At 44.2% G+C, this 16,903-nt stretch overlaps 1 protein-coding gene across 4 annotated transcripts in view; it reads right to left on the bottom strand.

Moving 5' to 3' along the window:
* LOC146050447 (uncharacterized) overlaps positions 1-16,903 on the bottom strand; it is a 54,341-nt gene continuing 37,438 nt past the window's right edge. Inside the window, exons 3-7 of one of the 4 annotated variants that reach the window (XM_083167463.1) lie at positions 10,518-10,625; positions 9,838-10,065; positions 6,526-6,629; positions 4,989-5,113; positions 1-761 (exon numbers count right to left, since the gene is read on the bottom strand). In XM_083167463.1, the coding sequence (XP_083023589.1) occupies positions 5,006-5,113; positions 6,526-6,629; positions 9,838-10,065; positions 10,518-10,625 (548 nt within the window). In that variant the 3' untranslated portion in view covers positions 1-761; positions 4,989-5,005. The remainder of the gene's footprint in view (positions 762-4,988; positions 5,114-6,525; positions 6,630-9,837; positions 10,066-10,517; positions 10,626-16,903) is intronic. The other 3 variants (XM_083167460.1, XM_083167462.1, XM_083167461.1) reach the window with 3 other exon arrangements.

Raw genomic sequence — 16,903 nt, 5'->3', positions numbered from 1 at the left:
TGCCCTCTTCTTTCATCTACTATAAAGAACAAATCCAATCTGCAAATGCCCAGAGTGCATTTCCTCCGTCAGTGATGTTATGGTCTCTTGAAAACAATACAGATGTTAAACTTGTGGTTCTGCGCTTAGGCCAAGTAAACCCTGTATGAGTGGGTATGTGATAAGATATACAGGTGGTGAAAGAGGTGGTAAATAAAGCAATAATTATACTTCCATGTAATAATGTTCCATCAGTGACCAGGTAAGCAGATAAGTGCATTTTATATAGGTGCCTTTGAGAGGTGAACGCCTTTGTGACAATATGAACAGGTAAGTATAAAATAAAGATGCCAGAAAGTAAAATATGTGTGATCATTTTAAATATTGGGAGGTTTATAGATGCAATATACAAAGCTTACTGTAATAAAGTTGTATAAAAACTAAATTTTATCATAATGAATTAAATACATGAATATAAGCGATACTGCAAATTTAAACAGAACTAAGAAATTAAACTTATCAAGCAAAAGTATAACGGTCTAGGGTTACTGAGATGACCTAGTAGCAGCTTTTACAAGATCACTTCTGTGTCTTCACATCCTGGTGGCCATTATGAACTTCCTCACCAAGTCCTGTTGATTGGTCTTTATAATTAAAGAGGAATGTGAATGGAACATGGAAAGAGGTATTGCTGTAGGTCAAGATTTAAGGTCCATTTAGCCAATTTGCAGATCTTGGCTAGATCTTGTTTTTTGGGGCTGGAATTGAATTATACTGCACCCCTGAAAAGAACAAAAAAAATGACATTGCTTCTAATATTAACTCAAAAAGATATACAACCTTGCAAATGTAAAAAAAATTGCATTATTTAAAGAACCCGCCTCTTTCCCGATTCATGAAGTCGCATTGTCATAATCCGCACAAGAAATCTTTTATTTTGTTCCACCAACATGAGCAACATCTCAGGTTCTCCTACTTAACATCTAGCCCAGGCTAACTAATGGGAGATCTACAATTCCATGGTAAGGCAATTGTCCCATCAGATCCATGGACAACCCAAAGATTCATTGATTTTCCAACATGACTTTCATAAGGTGAAGTGTCAAGTTTAATGCACAGGTCTAGCAGCCATAGCAGGGGTCACTGGGGTAGCATTTATACAAAGAACTGGTCTTGATATTTGTATATAGTCATACCTCCGTGATTGTCTTTCCCCCACCCAAGATGACGTATTGGTTAAATGTAAAGATTGTCATAGTTGGTGGAAGGGAGGTGACATTTAATCTTAAATATTTAACTGTGGAGTATATCTTTACCAAAAACTCCCTTATCGACTAGTTGGGAACAGGGAATTAGACATTTGTACAATGTTAAATTTTTCTGATGGCTTGCCGAACATCACTGGCCCTGATCCAAATGGCACTGGATCGGTGGATCCAAACGGTTTGAGGAATCGGGGCATGCTGGTGAATGATATATCAGGGACTTCATTTTGCTACATTCACTGGTGGAAATATGAATTTTGGGACACCTGACAGTTGGGACTTGTCATTTGTCAACAATACCAACTAGGCGGTGGCAACACATGTGCTCAATAAGGTTTGTGCTCTCAATCTTGTAGGATTAAATCAAGTAGTGGTTCAGGTGGGGTGTGACCAGATGTACAGCATCATTAAGTGGCTACGATGGCCCTGTAATTACGGACAGGTAGCAACATATTAGGGCAGGCATGTCCAAAGTCCGGCCCTGGGGCCTATTGCGGCCCGTGCCATCATTTCAAGTGGCCCGCAGCCTCCAGCCAGAAGTGGGCGGAACATCAGAAGCAGGATGCACAGCACAGGACACTAAAGGTGGGGTCACGGAGAGCATACCTTTACCTTGCTGTCTGCAGCAGTGAGGAGGTGCCGGCCGCCACAGCGAGATGTGTTTGCCGGCTTTCGGGTGAGTATGTGTCCTACCCCTGGCATTCAGAGAAGGGGGGGCAAGCTACGGGACAGAGTGAATGGGTGCAAAGTGGGGAACATACAGTGAATGGGGGGCATACAGTGAAGGAGGGGCAGGCTGGGGGACATACAGAGAAGTATGGTCAGGCAGGGGAATATAATGTGAAGGGGCAGGCTGGGGGACATACAGTGAATGGGGGCACACTGGGGGACATAAAGTGAATGGGGGCAGAGTGGGGGACCATACTGATGTGATTAATGATTCAAAGAATGTCAGGCTGAATGTCGGCCCCCCACACATTTTCAACTCACCAAATCTGGCCCTCGTCGCAAAAAGTTTGGACACCCCTGTATTAGGGAATCTCTCTAAACTCTACACTACTTAAAGCTCCACATTGTTATATACACATCAGAGGAGGAACTATAACATAGGAAAGAGGACCGTGCATCCTAGCAGCATTTACGGTCTGCAAAGTAAAGGCTAAAGGGAAAGTAAGGCTGCAGAAACCATCCAATCCGCGATCTGCTTATAGAACAAGCCCCTGATATGCCAAAAAGTCCCAAATATCTGGGGAACCGAACCAGCCAATGAACAGGCTCTAGTGCAGTGGTGGCCAACCCGAGGCTCTTGAGCCTCATGCGGCTCTCCCCCTTGTAAAGTGCGGCTCCTGCTCCCACTGCTGCCTGCCGCCCACCGTCCGTCCCAGTCCCCACTGCTCCCGGTTTCCTGAATCCCTTCTCCTTCTGAGGGGAGGAGAGCGCGCATTGCGCATCTCTCCTACCCCTTACTGTGCATCCTTGTGACTGGGCCGTGGCCAGCAGCCAATCAGGAGCCGGCCAGCGAGCTTTGATTGGTGGATGGACCAGTCACAGGGAAGTGAGGGGGGAAGGAGACGCGCGGTGTGCTGTGCTGTGCTCTCCTCCCCTCGGTGACATGACAGGAGTCGGACTACAGGGGGACGCCAGTCCTCTCCCTGCCCGGCAGCAGCTGCAACAACGGTGAGTGCTGCTGCTGGGAAATTTGCACTGTGGGGGCATAGCAGTTTGTGGCACTGTGGGGGCATAGCAGTTTGTGGCACTGTGGGGGCATAGCAGTTTGTGGCACTGTGGGGGCATACCAGCTTTCTGGCACCGTAGGGGCATATCCGGCACCGTGTGGTGCATACCTGGCACCATGGGGGCATATGTATATATGGCACTGCACTATTGGGGGCATATTTGTATCACACCCACCCAAGGGGTCAAAATAGACTACACCCCTTTTTTTGGCGCATGCGCCTTCGGCGCGCGCATGATGTCGGCTCTTTAGCTTGACTACCGATATTTTTCGGCTCTTTACCTCTGACCGGTTGGCCACCCCTGACCTAGTGCGTGAGGACTGTATGAACAATAGATATCCCAGACACTATGGGTGAGATTTAATAGGATGAGAGATTCACAAAGTGAGAGATTTGGTGAGAAATCTCCAGTTTTTTTAAAGCGGCAATCATTTACACTGCAAAATCAAACTAATAATCTGCCATTATGATAGTTGGGGGGATTGGAGGGGGCGGTTAATATTTAAGGCGGTACTTGTTTCCTAGAACGGCCACAATCGTGAGTGATCGTGGCTCTTAATTAAGGGACACGATCCTCACGATGTGGCCGATTTTTTACATTTTTTTGCCTTTGATTGACAGAAATCGGGTCAATCGGTCGGTCGCGACCAATTAAAATCGGCCGCGATGCGACCGACCGATTGACCCGATTTTTCCATAGACTTCAATGTTAAAAAATCTTTTAACATTGAAATCGGGAGGATCGTGTCGGTCTTGTGCCATTATAATGGCACAAGATGAGATGGACTTGATTAAGTCCATCTCACATAGGGAAAATTGATAAAAAAGGTGAAATGGGTCAATATGACCCATTTCACATTTTTTATGTGCCCGCCATGACCCCACGATAGACGTGAACCCGAAGCGTGGCGAGCGCAGCGAGCCCGCGAGGGGCGGCGGTACGCGTCCTCCGACCTTTTCATTCCCCTACTATCCACTAGGGCGTGGAGTGAGAATAGAATAGTGTGGCGAGCGCAGCGAGCCACCGAGCCCGAAGCGTGGCGAGCGCAGCGAGCCCCGCGAGGGGACGCGTATACCTGTGAAGTTATACGCGTCCCCTCGCGGGGCTCGCTGCGCTCGCCACGCTTCGGGCTCGGTGGCTCGCTGCGCTCGCCACACTATTATATTCTCACTCCACGCCCTAGTGGATAGTAGGGGAATGAAAAGGTCGGAGGACGCGTACCGCCGCCCCTCGCGGGCTCGCTGCGCTCGCCACGCTTCGGGTTCACGTCTATCGTGGGGTCTAGCACACTTAGTAACATTTGGGGGGGCAATTAAAAAAAATCTGGTGAAAAAATAAAAAAATCGGGTGAAAAATCGGCAGATCGGATCGGTCGCATCGTATGCGACCAAATCGCATGCGATGCGACCGATCCGATTTTTTATCTTCCGACCACAACGATCTAAATCGTTGTGGCCGTGCTAGGAAACAAGTACCTTTAAGGCACTTATCCTTCAAAAACTCTCTTATCGACTAAAGACTTTGCCATGTTTTTGTATGTTTGCAACCACTATATCTGGTAATATCTTGCTGTATTCTAGTGTTAATGACATTTCATATATATATAAATATATTACATACTACATGATCGCCAGCATCCCGGCTTTGTATGATTGCTCCAGAGGCCTCTCTGCAAAACAATACAACTGGAAATACTATGATGTCTGTAGCATATTATTGTAGCGGGATAGGACATTGTTGCTTCCACCCTGTGTGATGGAGACAGTAGCGCAGTGCCTAGCCGTAGGCTGCATTGTCACTAAGAAAACATGTTTTGTATGTGTAAGGGATGTGGGTGATATCTCATTTCCTATTGTGCTTCTCTGCGTCTTTGAAGTTGACTGTTACAGTAAATGGAGCCAAAGAGATTATATTCTCAGCCCAGGTAACAAGCAGCCTGCTAATACTTGGGGGGGGGGGGGGGGGTATTAGGGCAATTACATTACAGAACGACAATATCTTACTTACCACAGACAGGTCTGATATCATAGGACAGGTTCCTCTCGTAATGAAATTGCACTACTGGGACCAGCAAGCTCATAGATAGTACAAACTTGGATGTCATCTGCTGCGGCCACATTATTACTTAGAGTCTTGAGAACACAATAAAAGGCATAAAGAACAGAAAGGTTATTAACAGGTGCCAAGCTGGATGGTTAAACACTATAGTCAGACAATGATGGCCAGCATATGCGTGCAGGCACAAGATAGGGTGTGCTATACTGGGGGTGCGGGCTTGTTAGATTTGGAGGCTCTGGGCAGAGTTAAGGGTTTAACATATTGCATTCATGACCCAATTTATGCGGTTTCTATATTATCTCCTATGTTACTGTAGCAGTAATGCGTCCATCTGCAGTGGCAAACGCAGGATTTCTAGAGGGGGGGGTTCCAAATGTAATACGAAATCTCCTACTATGCAGTGCATTGGAGTAAGTACGGGAGTCTGGGGGAGCGGTAACAGCCCTGAAAACTGGTCTTTTTTATACACCGGATACTGTATGGAATAGAGTAATAATATTTAACAGTACAGATGGTCTATAGTACAGGCTGTTTCAAACATTTAAATAAGATAAGTGGTCAGGAAAAGGTTAAACATATAATAAATAAACACAAACATAATAGAACCAGTACTGCACACACTAAGCTCACAACCTCCCACTTCATGGTAAGGCTCCTGTCTCTTCCTCCTGGCAGCTGCTCTCTGGTCCATTGCGATGTTTGAGGGCTCAGATCCACACGTACAGTAAATGTGGTAGAAGAAGCTGGTACACTGGGCATGTGCAGCAGCTCCGCTCTGTCCCTTACACTGCATGATGTGGTGGCAGCTCTATTGATCATACCAGTGCTATTGTCATAATTGAAGTCACTTGCCAAGAGGAGGAGGGTTTCCGGCCAACCAGATGACAACCAACATGGTGTCATCTAATGAACATATTGATGAACGGATTGCATCTGTCGGAGTGGTCGTGTATTAAATAGGGTGACAGCGAAAGTAACTCCAGAGGGTGGTAATATGATATCCTATTGGTAACCCTACAGGTGGCAATCAATATACTCATCCCAATGTACACATTTATCATACAGTGGCGTAACTATAGCACCGCAGCCCCCGCGGTCGCAGGGGGGCGGTGTGCATATGGGGTGCCGAGGGGGCTGCAGTGCTATAGTAATCCCCCCTCCCCCCATCCCCCGCATGCTTACCTGTCTGCGCGTCCCGGCTCCCCTCCTGGCTTCAATCAATGCTATGGAGACGGACCACGATAAAATGGCCGCCCCATAAAGCAGACTGTTCTCTGAAACTGTCTGCGGTATGGGGGCGGGGCGGCCATTTTATCGTGGTCCGTCTGCATAGAATTTATTGAAGCCAGGACGCGCGGACAGGTAAGCATGCGGCAACGGGGGCAGGCACGGGGGGCAGGCACGGGGGGGCAGCCGGGCGGGGAGGGCGCCCCCCCATTAACGGCGTGGGGGGCCCCCAAACAAAGCTACGCCGCTGTTATCATACCTCTCTTTTCTGGACTGTGGAATAAATTGTGATTCCTTGTTCTGGTGCTGGCCCCAGTGTTGGTGGTCTTCTTGGAGCAATCTCTGGAGGTTCTGTAAAATGAACTTAAAAATAATTGTATAGATGAATCCTTTTTGTATAGAAATATGTTTTTGCTACTAGTTACCGTTTGATCTAGCGCTGTGAGTCGTCAACTTCTAACACAATTGGCTACAGATTAGCTTGGCTATATGAGTGTTATAATACTCTGATTGGCTAGAGGTTGTCATGGCCACGTGAGTGTTATAATACACTGTACACTGATTGGTTAGAGGTGTTCCGTCTTTGTGAGTGGCCATCCACCAGTGCGATATGGCCACTTTTTATGTGATTCTGATGCATTTCTGCGATGGATCACATAAAAAGTGGCACATCGCATGTCATTTATCTGCGATTGTGATGTGAGGCGTGTTCCCGAGCGCCTCGCATCGCAGATCCTACGGGCTGCCATGAATAATTGTCACAGCCTGTAGGCCCTGCTAGGATCACACACTATACATTGTATGGAAAAGGACTGCATGCAATGTATCTGATGCGATTCAGCCTCCCGGCACCTGCCGGGTGTGGTTGCAAGGTACCGCATGTGATACCTCCCACTAGTGGATGATGGGGGCCTTAATGCTCTCTCACATCACATGTGGCATGGAGTAAAATGAATTAGTTTGTTTTTAAATAAATGTAGAAAAATGTTACAAGGAAAGTTTTGGGGAAAAAATGCTGAATGTCTAAATATTTTTGCTTTATTTGATTTTAAAATAAAGTTGGGTAACGGCTTTGAACATTAATGTGACGCATGGAGATTGCACTATAACAAACAATCAGATGTTTGATTTATTTAAAAAGGGCAGTGGAAGGACAGGAGGATTTTTGGGCCTAGATATGAAGGATCTTTCTGGTAGTTTGTATTCGCTGGCGATTCCTCCATGGACTTTAAATAAATATGCAGCATCGATGTCAGTGTGTATGTTAACGGTTAAAGGTCATGGAGGTGGAGGAGGTCCGTGGGTGTAATCAAACGTGAAAGAAAACAGCAACGGAAAAACTGACGCTTAAGAAACTTTTGACAAATTCCGGGGAAAAACTGTAATTGAATTGCATGGGATGCAGCGTAGTGGCTGTTATTAACTGCAATTGCAAAAATATTCATTTGTTGGAGATGTATAGAAACACACAATGACACATACAATGCGTAATATGTGTGCGCTATATAAGAAACTAATAAATAAATACAATGACTGAATAACAAAACTAGGTTTTCTATTGTAAAATCCCATAAGGTGCTCATTGAATTATTATGATTGACCTTTAACACTAACTTAACTCTATATTACCCTAGAAATAAATCACAGGGACACATCTTATCACTAAAAATACAGACAGGGACAACAACTGCATAAGCTAAAAGGTCACGGATATGACCGTCACAACTTCGGAAACCGCAAAATTAACTTTCTGCCTGGCCCTATAAATAGCTGACAAATCACGACAGCCTCTCCATTGGAAACAATGTTGGACCACACGACATGCACCGCTGGCCAGCTATCCTCTCCGTTGGCCTCTACTTTCAATATGAGACCCGCGCCGGTCACCCGGCCCAAATCATTCCCACCAAGGTGAACAACAACACATCCGGGCGGCCCCACCGGCGCTCCTTAGTGCAGAGCAAACTCCATAAACTGTCCCAGCTCAGGCCCCTGACACCGAACCAATGCACAGTTTGCACACGTAACAAAAAAGACGCCCCGGCAGCTAAAGGATGATCATTCTAAGCCCATAAAAGTAATGCCCAATGAACCAAACCTGAGCACGTGTTGTTGAGGACGGGGGGGTTGAAAAAGAGAACCCTAATCGGTTAACATCAGCAAAAACTGTAATGTTAGCATACACCAAAAAATGTTAGAAGGACCCAAGTGAAGGTGAAAACCTTAAAAAATCCCCAGTGGACTTGAGGGAGAGCCAATTGTAAAATTGTAATCAGTTCAGGATTTGAAGGAAAACATTTTTAAATTCCCTTCACATCCCCAATTCCTGAATGACAGATGCTGGAAGCCTGGATGCCGCAGTACTGGTGGCAGCACCAATACGGAATGATTGAGTACCGTAATCGGCCGCCTACAAGCCCAAAGCTGCTAAACAACGCTTAAACACAGCAGCAAACTGAAAGCGCATCAGAGCATCATCATGTACCAAAAACTGAGAGGCTGCAGCAGGCCTATGAGGCAAATAAGCCATAGGTAGCCAGTGCGGCTGGGCAGATGTCACTGGAAGCCTGAGCTTTCCAAGACACCCAGCGACCCTTGTAGATAACCAGCCCATCCTGAAAGACCACAAACGTGAAGTATCAGCAGACCTCTTATTAGCCACCACTAGCTGATACTAAAGGCGCCAAAAAAACATAAATGAAAATGCAAATGCACCCTGAAACAGGCCCACTTCAAACTCGCTCTCAGCAACCCCGGGTAAGCTGGTAATCAAACTACGCAGCAGCTGCAAATTGATAGGCTTGCGAGAGTCTGCAGGAAATGGCTGCTCCCTAGCCCAAACCCTCAGAGCCTTCTTGAGTATGAAAGACCTGGTAGGATCGTGTTTGGGCATGGAAGGAGATGGCGGCCAAGGCAGCCACCATGGCCACCTTGGACCTACCATGTTTGTAGTAAGCCCACACGAAAGCCAGCCAACAGTCATCGGCTTACCGTAGCCCTCCCAGGCCGTCTGAAAGGCAACCCAATTGTGCCACGCAACTGAAAAAGGCCCTAAGAGCCGAAGGGGTCTTCTTGGTTCAAAATTTCTCATTGTTATCCCTCCAGGCACAACCTTTGTTTGATAAAAAGGTATTGTTCACTAGAAACATTTATGTGCTCCTTGGGCCTGGTGTCCAAATAACACGTGGCAAATATCAAGAACCCCTTATGCCAGTGGTGAAAACTCCTGTAGAAGTTATCCCCAGAGCCTGCCGCTTTTTTAGCCTTGTCGAATTCCTTCTTCATGTCTGTAGTCAAGGTGAAGATATCAACAAATTTGCCCTTCTTAATTTTATCCTTAATCCCCTTATGCAAGACTCTAGTGACAGCTGTGTTCGCGCAATGCACCATATCTGAAGAGGGCAGAGGTTCAGCGGGATCCTTATCCCTCTAAGGGTGCTGTTACCACCAACTTTCTACACCACTTTGCGCGCAACCAACCTAGCAAACTTGCAATGGCGCTTAGGGGAGCCAGATTCCTCGCTACTGGCGGAGGAATGGGACGAAGAAGAAGAGGTAACCTCATGCTCACCAACACCAGAAAGCTCACCCGATTTCAGAGTCCTTTGATCCTGAGGCGTCCCGACTACACCAGCTTTTGCTGAGCCCACGATGGCATCACCACGAACGACATCCGCACTGGAGGCCAGTGGGGCGGCCGATGGCCGGACAGTTGATGACCCCAAAGCTTCGTGCGGTCCGGCCTGGGTACCTTGCAGAGATGACTGTGCTGCCGCGGGGTTGGCACAACCGGCTCCAACTGTGAGTTCAGGAGAAACATGGACATGAAACGGCCCGGTTACCATCCCCCACACGCCCACTTCCTGTTAATCACCGAGCAATTTGCAGGACCTGATCGCAGACGACCGTCACGCACGTGCATTGTGGTCCATGCCAATGCACAGTCTATGATTAACCGTCCACTGTGCGAACCGCGCCATCAGGTCTCAACTCAGCTTACTGCTGCCACCACCACCCACACAACTATACCGACTGGGGAGGAGGCGTCTTAGAAGTTCAGCACCTGAAGTTTGCATTTAGTTCAACACAGTTCATACTTAATTTTGTGATAGTCAGACTCAGAGGCACCCCCTAGATTTTGAGCCCCTAGGCTGCTGCCCAATGGTCGAGCTGGCCCTGTGGTGAAAATTACAGCCCGAGCAGATTACGAGTGAGCTTAATAAGTGACACCCCAGTGTGACACGTACTTACCTACTTTGCGGAGGCATACTTTCATTATGAAGACTATTGCGATAATCAGCATAATGGCAACTGCCGCAGATATAATATATATGGTCTCCATCCTCAGTGAACTCTTAACTAGAAACAAAACCGAAATCAGACAATAAAAATATTGCAATATATACAAGCGATGATAATCTATTGAATTCATAATATCACTATTAAGTGTGAGTTATGACATCATCACAACTAGAATATTATAAAGGATGATGTCACCTAGATTATTACAGATATTATAAATATGGTCATGGACTCAATAACCTGCAATACCTTTATGAATTACCGTAGTGTTTTAACTTCGGATCGGAGGTAAAACACATACGATTTGTGGGTGTCCTTACACACACCAAAAATATAATAGTAGCTTAATGGGCTTCTGATGATTGGGAATGTAGGACCTGTCGTGGTGCATTCGCAGTGTGACTTAGACGCATGTCCTGACCGCCGATAATCGCTCAAGATTGTAAGCTCCAATGGCTCAGGGTCTGATGTCATGATGTCACTGTAGCTTTTGCTTTTTCTCTGTAAGATTCAGAGGGATATGTGTAAAATGAATCCGCCCTGCCACGGTTTATAGACACGTGTGCTTGAAAAGTACAGAGGAGCTGTGGTGAGGCGGAAATCCAGATGTTTAGCACAATAGGCAAATAAGGTGGTCTGCTTAACCTGATAAACCCCCCCCCCCCCCCCCCCCCATGTGTCTTGGTCACATGACAGCTGTGTGGTTAGTGGCAATCAGCAATAATAGTAACAAGTTACCAGCTGCACCTCTGCAGGGTTAACCTTTGCCTGACTGCATTTTCCCACACACACAAAACCCATCTTCTCGCCCCTAAAATCTGGCTTCCTGTCAATCAAACTGACTACTCTGCGACTTGTATGTGTCTGGATGTTTATTCGCTAACTGCGGGCAGGCATGGTCTTTTAATAAATAAACGGATTGCAAAGTTTCTGATTAGCGAACCGTGGTGAATTAGGCACGCAGTCCTGAATATAGGCTAAGCTCCGGAAGGATCTGACTGCTTTACTGCCCCCAGAGAAACTTAATGAAAATAGGGAAGGGGGAAGTGGAATGAGTTCCGCACTGAAATCCTTTTGTTCGCCTGATAAATCTTATATCTGCATTTACATTATATTATTGTGTTTATAGATTGAAATATTTTTATTCTTGGTTCAAATATGGAAGTGGTGCTACCCGTCTCCTATCGTTAGATAGCGTAAGAAAAAAGAGAAAAAAAGTGGAGACTGTGTGGGTGCACACTGCAAATAATTCTATTAGGCGTCCAACTGATAAAGGTCACTTAAAATTTAACTTTTATTAATATTTTGTTAAAAGAGAGATGTGCTAATTACATCTTCTCATTACAAAGATAGTAGATGTGAATAAAGGTAAGAAAAAGTGATTAAAAAAATGTCGTGATATAGATGTTCTGTATTTATTGAAACTTACTGGCTCTTAAGGTCAAATCCCTTATTCTGGGAGCTTATACATTTTTGTGTGAGATTTATTGGTCAATTAATCACACTGTGTCCCTTTATTTCCGGGGACGTGCTTCGCTGTGAATTCTTACGGCGCTATTAATGCATCTTAGTAATTTTCAATTTATTAGAGGCACACAGAAAAATAAGAGTACACTTGGCTTTTGGATTTTCACACTGTTTATTGGTGTTTACCAATACATGTAGTAATTATCGTTGGAATAGTCCACTCCTTAAATATGTGATTGAATATATCAGATATACGCACTACCTAATTTTGGAATGAAAGTACACTTGACTTTAAAGTTATGCACTGTTCCTCAATATTTCTCCATATTGGTCAATGCGGATAATAGTATTTATTGGAATGATCCGCTTATCAAGCGTGCGGTTGGATATATAGGGTATACACTCTATCCAATCTTGGGGTATCAGTCCCTGCAGATTTGCTCTATTTCTTATGGCAGAATCTGTTGATTGTTATATAACGTGCGTACACACTATCCAATCTTTTAATATTTGTTCCAAAGTTGTATAGTTGTGCAGTGTTTTATATTGGGTATTAGTGGTATTCCTTCAAGTTTCTTGGTGTCTCTTATTATTAATACTGTTAGACAAACTGTGTGCCTAGTCACTGATTCCTCTTAGTGGGGATGCGCTGTTGCCGTTTAATATATCTTCTTGTGAGTATTGAATAAATGTTATCTCACTGAGGCATCCGCCTTTTATGTGTCTGCCACTTTGCTATTATATTTTCAATTAGCGGTCACTGGTTCACCTTACTCAGTGTGCGCTATTGTAGATCGTTTGCCTTCTGTGAGCACTGCTGCATAATCTATCACCGGCTTCTGCTATTATCAGTGCCGCTTGTTATGACATTTTCAATTAGCGATCACTTGCCGGTTAATAGATGCGTTATTACAGTCACACAGTGGGTTTTTACTATTATACTCGTGGTCACTGGTTCCCTTTTACTGGGGGTACATTGTTTGCAATTGGAGGTAATAATTGCACAGTACGGCAGACATCAGTCTGTATTAGCGCAGTGTATCGCCGCTACTTTTCACAATAAAGCAAACAATGAGACAAACACCAGTCTGTGTTTGTGCAATATACAGCTGCCACTCTAAGTAATTGGTAATGATATTTTTACAGTAAGGCAGGCATCAATCTGTGTAGGCGCAGTGTATCGCCGCTACTTTTCACAATGAGGCAAACAATGAGACAAACACCAGTCTGTGTTTGTACAATATACAGCCGCCACTCTCAGCAATTGGCAATAATATTTTTATAGTGAGGCAGGCATCAGTCTATGTTGGCGCAATGTATAGCACTGCTGCATAATCTATCACCGGCTTCTGCTATTATCAGTGCCGCTTGTTATGACATTTTCAATTAGCGATCACTTGCCGGTTAATAGATGCGTTATTACAGTCACACAGTGGGTTTTTACTATTATACTTGTGGTCACTGGTTCCCTTTTACTGGGGGTACATTGTTTGCAATTGAAGGTAATAATTGCACAGTACGGCAGACATCAGTCTGTATTAGCGCAGTGTATCGCCGCTACTTTTCACAATAAAGCAAACAATGAGACAAACACCAGTCTGTGTTTGTGCAATATACAGCCGCCACTCTCAGTAATTGGTAATGATATTTTTACAGTGAGGCAGGCATCAATCTGTGTAGGCGCAGTGTATCGCCGCTACTTTTCACAATGAGGCAAGCAATGAGACAAACACCAGTCTGTGTTTGTACAATATACAGCCGCCACTCTCAGCAATTGGCAATAATATTTTTATAGTGAGGCAGGCATCAGTCTATGTTGGCGCAATGTGTAGCCGCCATTTGGCACGTGTGTGAGTACAGACGCTGTCCGCATCTACCAACACTGGTGCTGCGGTGACAGCGCACGTATCTTCTCGCTCCTGTTTATTATGCCTGAATTCACAGTATTTAATGAGCACAGTAAGTATTTCAAACATTCATTTGGTACATTCCTATTATTGTTAGAACTAATCTATATCACGCGCCTATGCGCATTTCACCGGTTGTACCGGCTTCCTCAGGACAAGCCGAGTGATACCTTCAGGAAGATATTTATGCAGAGTCCCTGGTGATTGTTGCCAGGGGGCGGGTCTGAGCCCTTTATTCCGTTGTAGGTCAATACGAATTCATATCTCTTCTTTTTCTTGCTTTTTGTGCAGATAAGTCGCCTTATTTATTCCTTATAGCAGATATGATTACTCATGTTTTATTAGTATAAGCACTTTCCTGCTGTACATGTCTTGTTATTTAAAATGTTACTTGGGGACCATATTTCCCTATTATACGTGTATTCCTCATGGATTAGATTAATCCTTGTTAGTATTATTGTTATTTCTCTAATTCCACCTTATTTATTGTTTACAATAAATAAGGTGGAATTAGAGAAATAACAATAATACTAACAAGGATTAATCTAATCCATGAGGAATACACGTATAATAGGGAAATATGGTCCCCAAGTAACATTTTAAATAACAAGACATGTACAGCAGGAAAGTGCTTATACTAATAAAACATGAGTAATCATATCTGCTATAAGGAATAAATAAGGCGACTTATCTGCACAAAAAGCAAGAAAAAGAAGAGATATGAATTCGTATTGACCTACAACGGAATAAAGGGCTCAGACCCGCCCCCTGGCAACAATCACCAGGGACTCTGCATAAATATCTTCCTGAAGGTATCACTCGGCTTGTCCTGAGGAAGCCGGTACAACCGGTGAAATGCGCATAGGCGCGTGATATAGATTAGTTCTAACAATAATAGGAATGTACCAAATGAATGTTTGAAATACTTACTGTGCTCATTAAATACTGTGAATTCAGGCATAATAAACAGGAGCGAGAAGATACGTGCGCTGTCACCGCAGCACCAGTGTTGGTAGATGCGGACAGCGTCTGTACTCACACACGTGCCAAATGGCGGCTACACATTGCGCCAACATAGACTGATGCCTGCCTCACTATAAAAATATTATTGCCAATTGCTGAGAGTGGCGGCTGTATATTGTACAAACACAGACTGGTGTTTGTCTCATTGCTTGCCTCATTGTGAAAAGTAGCGGCGATACACTGCGCCTACACAGATTGATGCCTGCCTCACTGTAAAAATATCATTACCAATTACTGAGAGTGGCGGCTGTATATTGCACAAACACAGACTGGTGTTTGTCTCATTGTTTGCTTTATTGTGAAAAGTAGCGGCGATACACTGCGCTAATACAGACTGATGTCTGCCGTACTGTGCAATTATTACCTTCAATTGCAAACAATGTACCCCCAGTAAAAGGGAACCAGTGACCACAAGTATAATAGTAAAAACCCACTGTGTGACTGTAATAACGCATCTATTAACCGGCAAGTGATCGCTAATTGAAAATGTCATAACAAGCGGCACTGATAATAGCAGAAGCCGGTGATAGATTATGCAGCAGTGCTATACATTGCGCCAACATAGACTGATGCCTGCCTCACTATAAAAATATTATTGCCAATTGCTGAGAGTGGCGGCTGTATATTGTACAAACACAGACTGGTGTTTGTCTCATTGTTTGCCTCATTGTGAAAAGTAGCGGCGATACACTGCGCCTACACAGATTGATGCCTGCCTTACTGTAAAAATATCATTACCAATTACTTAGAGTGGCAGCTGTATATTGCACAAACACAGACTGGTGTTTGTCTCATTGTTTGCTTTATTGTGAAAAGTAGCGGCGATACACTGCGCTAATACAGACTGATGTCTGCCGTACTGTGCAATTATTACCTCCAATTGCAAACAATGTACCCCCAGTAAAAGGGAACCAGTGACCACGAGTATAATAGTAAAAACCCACTGTGTGACTGTAATAACGCATCTATTAACCGGCAAGTGATCGCTAATTGAAAATGTCATAACAAGCGGCACTGATAATAGCAGAAGCCGGTGATAGATTATGCAGCAGTGCTCACAGAAGGCAAACGATCTACAATAGCGCACACTGAGTAAGGTGAACCAGTGACCGCTAATTGAAAATATAATAGCAAAGTGGCAGACACATAAAAGGCGGATGCCTCAGTGAGATAACATTTATTCAATACTCACAAGAAGATATATTAAACGGCAACAGCGCATCCCCACTAAGAGGAATCAGTGACTAGGCACACAGTTTGTCTAACAGTATTAATAATAAGAGACACCAAGAAACTTGAAGGAATACCACTAATACCCAATATAAAACACTGCACAACTATACAACTTTGGAACAAATATTAAAAGATTGGATAGTGTGTACGCACGTTATATAACAATCAACAGATTCTGCCATAAGAAATAGAGCAAATCTGCAGGGACTGATACCCCAAGATTGGATAGAGTGTATACCCTATATATCCAACCGCACGCTTGATAAGCGGATCATTCCAATAAATACTATTATCCGCATTGACCAATATGGAGAAATATTGAGGAACAGTGCATAACTTTAAAGTCAAGTGTACTTTCATTCCAAAATTAGGTAGTGCGTATATCTGATATATTCAATCACATATTTAAGGAGTGGACTATTCCAACGATAATTACTACATGTATTGGTAAACACCAATAAACAGTGTGAAAATCCAAAAGCCAAGTGTACTCTTATTTTTCTGTGTGCCTCTAATAAATTGAAAATTACTAAGATGCATTAATAGCGCCGTAAGAATTCACAGCGAAGCACGTCCCCGGAAATAAAGGGACACAGTGTGATTAATTGACCAATAAATCTCACACAAAAATGTATAAGCTCCCAGAATAAGGGATTTGACCTTAAGAGCCAGTAAGTTTCAATAAATACAGAACATCTATATCAC

This window comes from Crinia signifera, chromosome 12 (genome assembly GCF_055691185.1).
Source record: "Crinia signifera chromosome 12, ASM5569118v1, whole genome shotgun sequence".
Lineage (NCBI taxonomy): Eukaryota > Metazoa > Chordata > Amphibia > Anura > Myobatrachidae > Crinia > Crinia signifera.
The sequence above is the reverse complement of the archived record's forward strand: the minus strand, read 5'-3'. Positions and strand labels throughout refer to the sequence as shown.